General features: G+C 36.4%; 1 protein-coding gene across 8 annotated transcripts in view; it reads right to left on the bottom strand.

Moving 5' to 3' along the window:
- The window catches only part of LOC138039009 (alpha- and gamma-adaptin-binding protein p34-like), an 83962-nt gene that overhangs the window by 8397 nt on the left and 63065 nt on the right, over positions 1-12500 (bottom strand). For 2 of the 8 annotated variants that reach the window (XM_068885144.1, XM_068885151.1), the window contains 3 exons: positions 11172-11279; positions 9427-9516; positions 8009-8695 (listed from right to left, as the gene is read on the bottom strand). In XM_068885144.1, coding sequence (XP_068741245.1) covers positions 9431-9516; positions 11172-11279 — 194 coding nt within the window. In that variant the 3' untranslated portion in view covers positions 8009-8695; positions 9427-9430. Of the gene's footprint in view, positions 1-8008; positions 8931-9426; positions 9517-11171; positions 11280-12500 lie in introns of those variants that run through there. The other 6 variants (XM_068885143.1, XM_068885150.1, XM_068885145.1 and 3 more) reach the window with 5 other exon arrangements.

The following is a 12500-nucleotide window of genomic DNA, read 5'->3' as shown; positions in this document are numbered from 1 at the left end:
GGCGAAGAAATTGAAAGGTAAAAACTTTGGAATCTCACCGGACCTTCCAAAAGAAATTCTAGAGCGTAGAAAGAAGATGCATCGTTTTAAAAAGGCAAAAGAAGAGGGTAAGACCGTCTATTTTAGTAGGGCGGAGCCTGATAAGTTGTTTATTGACGGTGTTCAAATATAAAAACGTAAAATCTAAAACTTCAGGTCATGTATAAAACTATTTCTTTACCAAATTTGCATTATTTTTTTCCAAGAACTGGGGTTTTTTGTTTGCATTGTTTACTAGGTGTTATGCGGATTGCAAGACCCTTTGTGTTAGTAGCTCTATATTTAACAGCTTTCGCTGGCTACTTTTTTAACTATGTAATTGTGTGTCGTAGTTTTGCTTTGTGCCTTTTGTTTTCTTTTTCGCATTTTAGCGGGCTAACTTTATATTGTTCTTGTGTGAGGGACATGCAGTGCACCCATGGCTTGAGCTTCATGTATGCAGATGCCTCTTGACGTATTTATTGTTCCGTTCTCTTCACTGAAATGACTGTTTGAAATCTTCACAAAACGGAATTTAAATTTTAGAATTCTATCTCTAAATTTTCGGGGGATTCGCTCTTTTGACAAAAGAAAGACACTTCTTTACTGGTTAACAAAAGAGAGATCCGATATTATCCTTTTACAAGAAACTTACAGTACTCCAGACGTCGAAAAGTTTTGGAAGTCGCAGTGAAGGGGCGACATTTTCTTTAGTCATGGTTCGGAGCACAGTAGTGGGGTTATGATTCTGGTTAAGGAGAAATTCGATTGTGATATTGGAGAACGCCAAGAAGATGAACAAGGAAGATTTATTATTTTGAAAGGTGTCATTCAGGGATATAGTTTTGTTTTTGTCAATATTTATTCCCCAAATAAGACCAAAGATCAATGCATCTTCTTTGAGGAAATTCAAAAACAACTCGATAAATTAGAATTAGAGGATAATTGTGAAGTTATTATTGGAGGCGATTTCAATGTTATTTTCGACGCTGAGTTGGATGGAACTGGAGGCAAAGCTCAAGTAAGAGAATCCTGTAATAAAATTGAAGATTTGTGTTCATCTTATGATCTGACTGATATCTGGAGAATAAGAAATCCAGATACTAAGGGCTTTACATGGAGACAAAAAAACCCCACAATACAACGCCGTTTGGACTTTTGGCTGATAAGCAGTAGTGTTCAAGAAGAGGTAGAAGATGTAGATGTTATTCCTGCAATAATAACAGATCACTCCGCTATTACAATGCATATAAACGGAATTGAAGAAACGGGACGGGGACCTTCCTTTTGGAAATTTAATTCTAGCCTTTTAGAAGATGATGAATATATCTCTTTTATAACTGAGAATTACAATGATTGGTTGGAAGATGGAAAAGAGATTCAGAATCCAAGGGTCCTTTGGGACTTCATTAAGTATAAAATCCGTTATGAAACTATTACCTATAGCAAACAGAAGGCTAGAATTAGAAGGGAGAAATTATTAGACTTAGAACAAAAAATTAAAGAGTGCACAGCAAAATGCGATGAACAGCCCAGTCAAGAAAACTTGAGAGATCTGGAAATTTTAAAAACCGAATATGATAGTCAATATGATTATATAGGGCAAGGAGCAATAATTCGCTCGAGAGTAAATTGGTACGAATATGGAGAGAAAAGTAATAAGTACTTTTTGAACCTACAAAATTCCAAATGGATTAACTGTGGAGTTTTATCTTGGCTTCTGGCATCTCATAGAGAAATGTCTCGTCAATTCCTTGAATTTCGCTCACAAACACGGACAACTGTCAAATTCGCAAAAACAAGCTATGATTACGTTGTTGGAGAAGAAAGACAAAGACAGACGTTTTATCAAAAATTGGAGATCGATCTCACTGATTAATGTCGATGTTAAAATCGCATCAAAGGCAATTGCAAGAAAGTTAGAATTGTTTTTACCTGAGCTTATTCATTCAAATCAAAATGGTTTTATCAAGGGAAGATCATTACTTGATGGAGTTCGAACAATTGAAGATGTACTTGAATTTGCTAAATTTACGGATAGTTCAGGTATTCTTTTAGTAGTTGATTTTGAGAAAGCATTCGACTCTTTGAATCATTCTTTCCTTTTTAAAATCTTGGAAAAATTTAACTTTGGAACGCAATTTATAAAGTGGATCAAAACCTTCTACACTAACGTATCTAGTTGTGTCTTAAATAATGGTTTTATTACTGATTTGTTTGATATTCGTTACACGTTAGGCAGGGCGATCCCTTGTCACCTTTGTTATTTATTTTGGCCATTGAAGTGCTTGCCTGCAGAATTCGGGAGGATAAGGGAATTATAATTAAAGGTATTTTAATCAATGAGGAAGAAATCAAACTAACACTTTTTGCTGACGATATGACTTGTTTTCTTAGAGATATTGCATCATATCATCGTTTATTGGCAGCTCTGCAGATTTTTTATAAATTCTCCAACCTTCGAGTTAATGATGGAATTGTATTTGATTATCATATAGCATCAGGGATGAGAGCCAACTTTGACTTAGTTCTTAAGTCTATCAAAGATATATTGAACATGTGGAAGTGGAGAGGACTTACACTACTAGGAAGAATTCAGATTGTTAAATCCTTTATTCTACCAAATTTTTGAGTAAAGCGGCGTTGATTGCAGCTTCGGAAGAGTTGATTAAAGAGGTCAACAGTTTGATTTACCGTTTCATTTGGAAAGGTTCCGCTCTCATCAACGATATCGAAGATGGTGGACTTAGGATGCTAGACATTCAATCGCTGATTCAAGCTCAAAGGGCGATGTTATTAAAACGATTTGTAGATGAAGAAAACAAGAGTTTTTGGAAGATAATACTAGATTATTTTCTTTCTGCAATAGGTGGAAAATTCATTCTTAAGTGTAATTTTGATACAAGAAAGTTGCCTGTCTACCTTCCAGCTTTTTATAAAAATGTCTTAATGCTTGGTCGGCACTTAATGGATCTCCTATAAATACGTACAGAGACGTCGTGCATCAAGTTATTTGGAATAATAAATACATAATTGTTCAAAAGCTATCAACCTTTGAAAAAAATTTCTATTCTAAAGGAATTATAACGGTCGGTGACCTCCTGTCTGATGCGGGAGTCTTTTTAAAGGGTGCAAATGTGTCAAATGCAAATCTTTCTCCATTAGAGCGTTTTAAATTAATGGGTATTGTCGATGCAATCCCTCGTGAATGGAGGCAGATCATTAGACAAAGTCCACAACATCTCCCGTCCTTACACATTGGTGACACAATTTATTTAAAGTTGGAAAACTCTCAGGTAGCCTTGTTAAAGGTCTCATACAAATTGCTTTACGCTGCTTTTAAAAGCAGAAAACAAGCTCCTCCCACAGCTCAAAAGAAATTTCTGGAGAAGTTTCCCCAGCTTCAAATTGATTGGAGCAAAATATACTCCTTACGTTTATAGTTACAATTGAAACTAAAATTCGTGAATTCCAATATAAGATATTGAATAATATAGTCTTTACAAATGAAAAGATGTTTAGGTTAAAAATGATTGATTCGCCTTTATGTACATTTTGCAAACGAGAAATTGAATCCATTGAACATCTATTTTTTTACTGCAATGTGACGAAGACTTTTTGGGAAGCTTTTTGTTCTTGGCTTAGTAATTGTAACATTAACATACAATCCTTCAAAATAATAGAAATTTTGTTTGGAATATTCAATATAGGAGACGACTTTATTATATTAAACCATCTGATATTGACAGCTAAATTGTATATTTATAGATGTAAGTTAAATACTGTACATCCGATTTTACGAGTTTATAAGGCCAAGATTAAAGCTGTATACCAAGTGGAGAAAGAGATAGCAAGTAGGCCGAACAAACTAACTAAACATACCAAGAAATAGGAAAAGCTTTTGGCATATGCATATGTAGGCTTGTAGTGTGGGTGTTCTCCATGTGTCCCTCTTATGAATTATTATTATTATTATTATTCTTTGATAATAATGATGATGATTGTTATTATTATTATTATTTTAATTAATTAATTATTATTTTTTTTACTATTGTTCAAATTATTGTAAGAGTGTAAGTGTAGTAGTGTTTTCTTGCAATTGTTATTTACTGAGTTGTAATTAGTAGTCTATTATGTTTTGATATTGTAATTAATAGTGTGATTTGTATTTTAGTAATTCATAATCGTTGTATGTGCTTAGATGTAACAAAATAAATTTAAATTACAAAAAAAGAAAAATCATTTTGCATCGTGCTTTAAACGTAAAATATGCCTTACATCAAAACGGACGAGCAATTGCTATTTTGCGGGCCACTCTATTATGAGATCTTTTTTTTAATAAAAATAAAGTTGAAGTGGAGTTGAAGTTAAAAACGTCAATAGCGGGTCTATTCAGGGACGAAAGTTATCGAGATCTCCTGGAGAAACTCAGAAGAAGACAGACAGAAAAAGACCAGGCCCCAGTTGTTCAAAAGGTGGATAACGCTATCAACCGGATAAATTACTATCCATTGGATGACGCAATTGGTTTTGCTAGTGTTTATCCACTGAATATTGATTTATCCAGTGGATAGCGCTATCCAACGTTTAAACAACCAGGCCACAGTTGTTCAAAACGTGGATAACGCTATCCACCGGATAAATCACTATCCACTGGAGAGCGCAATTGGTTTCGCTATTGAATGAAAGGGGTAGTTTCTAAAGAAACTGTGGTGCTGCGTCGGTGGGGAAGTAGTATACAAAAACTTGGTTTTATCAACGGAGTTGATAACGTAAATTAACCACCGTACAGAGCTTCTAAAAGCTGACGTTTCGAGCGTTAGCCCTTCGTCAGAGCGAATCGAGGAATTATGGGTTACGTGCAGTTTTTATAGTAGAGTAGGAGCTACGCTATTGGTGGTAACATGACAACGTGAAAAATAGAAATATATTAGTTAAATGAAAAGCGTTCGTTAATACCGTAAGGATTAAGGGTGCGATTTGGAAGATGAATTTTTGTTCCAGATTCTTGCGGCTTTCCGTCATACCTAGATGAAGGGAAAGGCCCCAGATAGCCATGTGTTTTTTGGAGTGGTTAGGGAGATTAAAATGGGGAGCGATTGGCTTAGATGCATCCTTGTCATTCTTCTCAACATCGTGAAGGTGTTCGCGGAATCAGTTACCTAGTTGTCTACCTGTCTCGGCAATGTATAATTTATTGCATAATGTACAGGTTATGCAATAAATGACATTTGCGGAGGTACATGTGAAACGATCGATGATCTTAACAGATCGCTAAGGTCCCGATATCTTGCTAGCGTTAACAATGAAAAGACAAGTTTTGCCTTGTGAATGCGCACATTTGAAAGTGCCGGGTTGCTCGTTAGTTTTGAGCGCGCTTCTAACTTCCTACGTTTTTGTCACGTTTGAATGAAATAAGTGGAGGTTGCGAAAAGATTCTACCAGTCTCGGGATCATTTTGGAGTAATTTTAAATTATTAAGAATGATACTTTTGACTGAGTGATTATGAGGATGGAAAGTGTCAGGGTGAATGGAATTTTGTCATTCTTATCTTTTTGTGACGTTTCTAGTGCTGACTGTCGATCAAATTGTTGGGCGCGATGATGGCCCGCTTTGACCACAGAGACAGGATAGCCACGTTTTCCGAAGAACTGGCACATCTACCTCCGCAAATGTCATTTATTACATGCTTTGTGCCGCTTGCACGTTTTCCACGCATGAATTGAGATGCCAATTAAATCGACTTTGGCTGTTTTTTTCTGCAATTGTTGTTGAGATCACTTCGTGAGTATGTACTAAAACAATTATTCTTTTCAATCTCGGTGAAAAGTGGCAGAATATTTATCTCGCCGCTTTGCGGCTCGGTAAATATTCTACCACTATTCACCTCAATTTAAAAGAATAATTGTTAATTATCAACTCCGTTGATAAAACCAAAATTTTGGTTTCGCTATTACCTACAGGTATTCACTGGATAGCGCTATCCATCGTTTGAACAACTGGGGCCTGGTTTTTAAAAGTTGTTTTTTTGGCCCTCGTCGGGTCAGCTTATATTGGAACAGTACGGGGGAGCGTTTACCCGAACGTCAACTCGGCACGGTGCCTCGGTTACCTCCAGGAGGTACTCTTGGCACCAGAAGAATTTTGGGCACTGGTGCCACATTCCACGTTTACACGTGAAAAATTTGGAGTGCCGTGTCCAAAAATGGACAGCACGGTGCCAAAAATGTGCCGTGCCGTACCGATTGAGGCCATCTTTGATTAATTTTATTGTTTCCAAGGTAATTTCTATTGTTTTAAAATTAATTTTGGATATTGTACTCACCAGCACTATTAAAGTACTGAGAAATAATTCTATACAAAGTTGTTACCTTTCAGTATTTCAAAACAACATGAGAGTGCATGGTAAATCAAGAAACACGAAACGACTGAACTCATCATCGCCGAGTGTTATCGTACAATATACAAGCTGACACAGTAAACCATAAAGTGCACAGGTCACTGATATTTTAATATATACAATCTCCATGTCAACATGGATCTTTGTTTACCCTAGTATTTTAAAGTAGCTTGGTGTAGCTAGTATCTCCGAGCGTTTACCCTCGCAACCATGATATACCATTAAAAAATTCGATAGATATATGCCGACTAAATATGGATGATAAGCTTTCCTTTGATAATTACATAGTCACTACCTGCAAGAAGATAAACTACCAGTCTAATGTAATGCTTAGATTTCGTGAGCTAATTTCGAAGGACACCCTGTTTAGATTGTATAAGGCTATTATCTCGCCACACTTCAATTATTGATCGTCTGTTTGGCATTTTTGTGGTGCGCGTCAAACTGAAAAAATTGAGTCTTAACAAGCGCATTCTTAGATTCATACAAAAGGACTATAACTCACCTTATGGCACTTTATTGGATAAAATCAATTCTAAACCTCTGTATATTTGACGCCTGCAGAATTTCTTGGTTATACCATATAAGAGTCTGTTTTTAGTAACTATTCTGGATATCTAGGTAATATGTTTACTCTGTGCTCTACAAGCTATAGTTTACGTGGCAATTATATTCTATCTTTTCCTAATCCAAAAACAACAATTAACTTAACTAACTAATTAACTAACTGCATTCTTTTTCATGCTAAATTATGGAACTCTCTTTCCGATTTATTTAGAAAATCTAGTTTTATGGAATTTAAGCGTAGAATACTAAACTATGACTCATTTGAGTAGCATAGCAATTAGTTTTATAATGTATATAGTTAAGCATACTTTAAATTTTAGCATTTTATTGTACGAGTATTGTATTTTGTTGCATTGTGGTCTTGAAGACATTAGCTTATATTAGCTACTCTGAATTTTGAGGTGAGATAAAGAATATGTATGTATATGTATTGACATGTTATCTTCTAAATCGGTATTAAGTTGAGAAGAGTGTGTGACACATCACAATAACCAATGACAGTGGCAAAATAAATGGACCTCTCCAAAATCCCATAGTACACGGCCCAGTATTTTAATAATCTTGAAAAAATTATAACGCTGCACTATTTAACCCTTTGCTACTCATAGGTTCTTCATTGATGAGTAAATTTATCTGGTGTTTGATCGAGTTAAAATCTTTAAGTGTATCTCTTAGGAGGCAAAGGGTTAATGGATCATAGATGTTGTTAATGAATCGAAAGCAAACAACCTGTTGGAACCTTAAAATGTTTTGTGAATGTTCTCTGATGTTCATATTGCTTTCAGGTCTTCCATTATCCCTGAAAAATGCAATGTTTTTCTTGATTGGTTAAAGTGCCTATCACCTATTTTTTACCTTTTAGAAGAAAAGTTTAATGGTACATTGATAATTTCTTTTCAAATATTATTTGAGGATTCCATATCCTTAATTGAGCTCGAAGGGGGACTGGAACCTGTGACGTAGCAGGAGTAAGATGTTGCTTTGTTTGTACTGAAATAATCGTAGAGTGCAACTTCGTTTCAAACATTATCTTTTAATACAAAAGAGAACTTATACTGTCACTTACTGTCACAGTAGTATAACGAGTGAATGTGAGGTGAGTCACTCCTACTACGTCATTAGCCCAGGACTTTGATATAACAGGTCGCACAGTCAAAACAGCACAGATCGAAATCCGAAAATACGCTTTTTAATGCGTTTTAAGCCTTGAAGCGTTTTAAGCCTTATTTTCGAGAATTACTTTTGGCAGAGGTTTCTTGTTTTTTACCTTAAATAAAAAAAAGGTTATTAGCTCTTTAGAATCACTTACTATCAATAAGTATTGATTGATATCAATAACCAACTATTCCAAGTCTATGATTAGTTACTTTTTAGAAAGGAAAACGCTTTGTGAAATAATAGGTGGACCTAGAGGAGACTCAAACCTGAGCCCCTTCCATAGGTGACTGCCATGAACTTTAGAGGCCAACAAGAACAAAGCAACCTCGTAAAGGTAAATTGACGAACTATAAAGTGCACATGAAAGATTAGTTTGATAATCTTGATAATCTTGAGGTCTGTTGCTCTACTGACTGCTCCCGTTCTGGCCTTGTAGCTCAGTCGGAAGAGCAACGGTGATCAAAATCCGAAGGTCTTGGGTTCAAATCCCACCCTGGTCAGAGTTTTTCTCTGTCCTAGTGTGGGCCCAATTCCAATACTAGGGTTGATCTCTGATGGAATAACTGTTAAATAAAAACTCCACAGTAGTGTTAATCCTCACTCGAACTTGGAATCATCACTAGTTACATTTAGTTTAAATCACGCTTTTTGGTAATTGCTTTTTCATGTAGTTTAAATCACTTTAACTTGTCACACTGTGACACTGTTACTTTCAGATCATTTCAGCCATACGCACATATTCCACAAGTTCTTCTGCCAAATTGTTAAAACCATCATTTTAATGACCTTTTTATGAAAACCAGTTAAGTGTTAACTCAAACGAAACCAAAGCATTACTGTCAAAATTGATATTTTTGTCCAAGGTTAAGCAATGATACCCCGCTACATGTATATGACATCATAACAACAATAGACTAGGCAAAAATGTAATGCTGTTAAACTTCTGCAAGTAAGTAAAAGTAGTAGTCACCATGTAATGTTTCAATGACGTTGTTGATTCTTCACGTGTCCCTATCGGGAAAGAGGCCACTGGAGGTATTTTGACTGATAACCGACATATGTTACATCACATGCTATTCTAAACAAGGGAACAATTTTTACTAAATTGTGTTGGTAGAATATCAGAATGATTAGGTGCGAAGAAACGGTAGAAGCAGTTTATAACAACACTGGAGGTACCGGTACATATACTTGAGAGGCATCTGATTTGACCAACATAATCATAACCAAAAATAACCAAATTCCTTTGAAATTTCCAAGGGAAAAAACAGTAAAAGGATACTTGGCTAAAGCTGGGGAACAAGAAAACTGGATGTTCTTACTTTCTCTGCATAGTCTTTTCTTTCTTTGGAAGGGAGGCACGATGCTCGTTCTGGGAGGGAAAAGAAAACAAGTTAAAGCGAGTTTTAAGTCATTTTAGAGTTACAGTTTCCATTTCGCTTTGCCAGCCCCCCCCCCCCCCCTCCACCTCTTACCCCACCCCTTTGAAAAGGGATCGATCAGTTGTCAAAGTAGAACGATATTTACCCCCATTTTTCCAATCCCCAGTGAATGTTGTTGGTGTAAAAAGTCCCTGTTTGCTTAGAATACCAAAACATAACAAAACAATAGGCCACTTTCCAAATTCCCATAATACTCTTTGTTTGTCCCTCCAAATTTTTCATAAGCATTGTTTCCAGTTTCTCTACAAAAACAATGCTTATGCAAAATTTGGACAAACAAAGATTATTACGGTTTATTTATTTCTTTGATCGTGAGCGGGCGGTATCCTGAGAAGCCTGCAATCTGGTTGGTTCCGGGAGCGGGCAGTATTTTCCTATCTCCTGACCACGGTCATGGTAACCAACTACGCTAAGCGCAGAGTGAAGTTGCGACTTGAAAGAGCAAAGTTTCAATTTGTCTTAATTGTTTTTTGCAATAGAGCAGTGTTATTGTTCAACTTTCTCATCAAAAAAAAACAATGGATTCTGACGAAAGCTATCACATTAAAAGCGAATTTTATTACCCAACAATGTGTAAAATAAAAACATGCCTTTTCCAGTTTTTCTTAATAGTTTCTCCTACCTTCTAAAAATAGAATTTCGAAATAAATAAAGATGTTTTTCACCAGCCTTGGTCGGTCCCTATTGGGAAAAACTGTGCCCTCTGTCTCGAGTATGGCCATCGAGACCTTGGGCACAGTTTTTCCCAATACGGAGCTCCCGGCCGGTGAATAACATACATATTTTTTTCGGACGTGGCCTACTGAGAATGCAATATACTGTAACTATTGATAATAATAGCAGAGAACAATGCATGTTTGCAAGTACAGGTACTTTTAACTTAATTTGTTGTTTCTTTCAACATTTGTAATACTGGTCGTCATGATTTTCATTTATGTGTTCAATGCACCTTAGGTAATGCATGGTAGATAAGGGTACTCAAAGGCGACTTTGTCGCTGGATGTTCTTGCAAAATGTCATCCGTTCCACAACATAAGGGGGAAATTACCTGTATCATGTACAGTTTCATTTTAAATTGATATTAAGTCTGATCTTTCATGGCTGCTATGCCTTGAGGTTTCGTTGTTTTGTCTGTTCACTATGTTGTCTAAAAAACTGTGGATTAACGTGTATGTGACACAAACATGGGACACAAACTGAACCAGCTTCAGAGGGTCTTCTTTCCTATCTCACATCCTCTTGCATTATAAGAACTTTACTTTGAATGAACAAATACACAGTCGTATCCATGCATGTTCACTGATATGTATTGAATTTCCACAATGAGGAAAGAGCCATTTTCAACACGTAAAACTATCAATGCCAAATACATTGAGTTTGATGAAAATCATAAAATTCTAAATTGTTTAGCATCAGCAAAACAGCACCCTTACTCTCAAGTACAGCATAATTGACAAGTCCGGGTCTTTAAGAGAAACCCTTGATGTGACAGCTTTATTCTAGCTACTGTAACATTTTGCCAAAGAGCACCTTTAACAGTTTCTGATAGCGAAATTAAACCAGGAGCTGCATTCTTACTTCTAACCTTTCATAAGTCCTAAATTCTGAAATAGATCCTCAAATGATTCAATTTCATTGCCATCACTGGCTGAGCCACTGGGTAATTCAAGGTCATCACTTGGCAAGGGAAATACTAACAAGAGATCAATAAATTACCAGTATAGTTTTCAATGTACAAGGTTGCAGTCTTCTAAACCTGTTTTGTTGATAATTTACTGTAGTTGTGATTCAAGTTTATTACCCTGTTAAACTTTTTACACCAGTTTCTATACCAAACTTATGGTAAAGAAAGCATGATAGTGGTTCCAATTATTTACATGAATGTCAGCCAACAGACTAGCCTGTGTACAGACCGCCCCTCCCCTCAAAAAAAAAATTGGAGAGGAACGGTCTGTGATTTACCGTTAGTAATCGTGTTCCGGAATAATTTTGCATGCATTATTTAGTAATCTACGCTGACCAAAATTTGCGTAGCTCATATTTCGTTTGGAGCTAAATTCTCAAAATGGTGGTCAATGAGGTAGATTTCAAACGTGCATCGAAGAGCGTCTCCGATAGTTTTAACATACCTTGGCTTTATAGCACAGAAGCACTCTTTAAAGGAAAGGATGTATTTGCAAGTCTTCCAACCAGGTACGGCTCTGATCTTCAAAACAGCACAGATCGTTGCCGATGAGCTGTTATTTTCCTCGGTGTGTACATTCTCAAATCTTCCATGGCATCACGCTTTGTAGATTGTACTTGAGAATGGCGAGGCTGGTTGGGATTGCATTGACTGGTAAGGAATAGCGGGAGACGTTTTCGAGTGGACAATCTTTTGAATAGTGCTATATTCACCTCGTGAAGAGCGCTTTCGTTTCTTTTGCGATGACAATTCCTACAAATGTACGTCGAATCGATTTCCACTTTAAACTCCATAGATAACAATTCCGCTCGTACTTTAAAAGAAAAACCTCTTTGACAATCAAAAAGATTTTTACTCGTATTTTGTACCGTGCTCAAAGTACACACGAACGAACCACGAACGGTGGTTCTCACGGTGTTGATGTGGAGAAATAAAAATAAAAGCCAATCAAAACTCGTTGTTTCAATGATGTAATGATCGATGGGTAATAACCAATCAAATCATTTCCACACATTCCAGGAAAAATCACGTGGTATGGAACACGATTATCAACGGTAAATCACAGACCGTTCCTCTCCGATTTTTTTTTTGAGGGGAGGGGCGGTCTGTACACAGGCTACCAACAGACCCCCCTTGCTTTTCATACAACAGCTCAGTAGTTGTTGATGGTCAAAGCAAAGCAATTATTTCGCGGTGAGGCCAGGGGAGTAAGGAAAACTCCAGGAACTG

Source organism: Montipora capricornis, chromosome 2, assembly GCF_036669925.1.
Source record: "Montipora capricornis isolate CH-2021 chromosome 2, ASM3666992v2, whole genome shotgun sequence".
Lineage (NCBI taxonomy): Eukaryota > Metazoa > Cnidaria > Anthozoa > Scleractinia > Acroporidae > Montipora > Montipora capricornis.
Note: the sequence above shows the minus strand (reverse complement) of the source record. Positions and strands in the feature narration are given on the sequence as shown.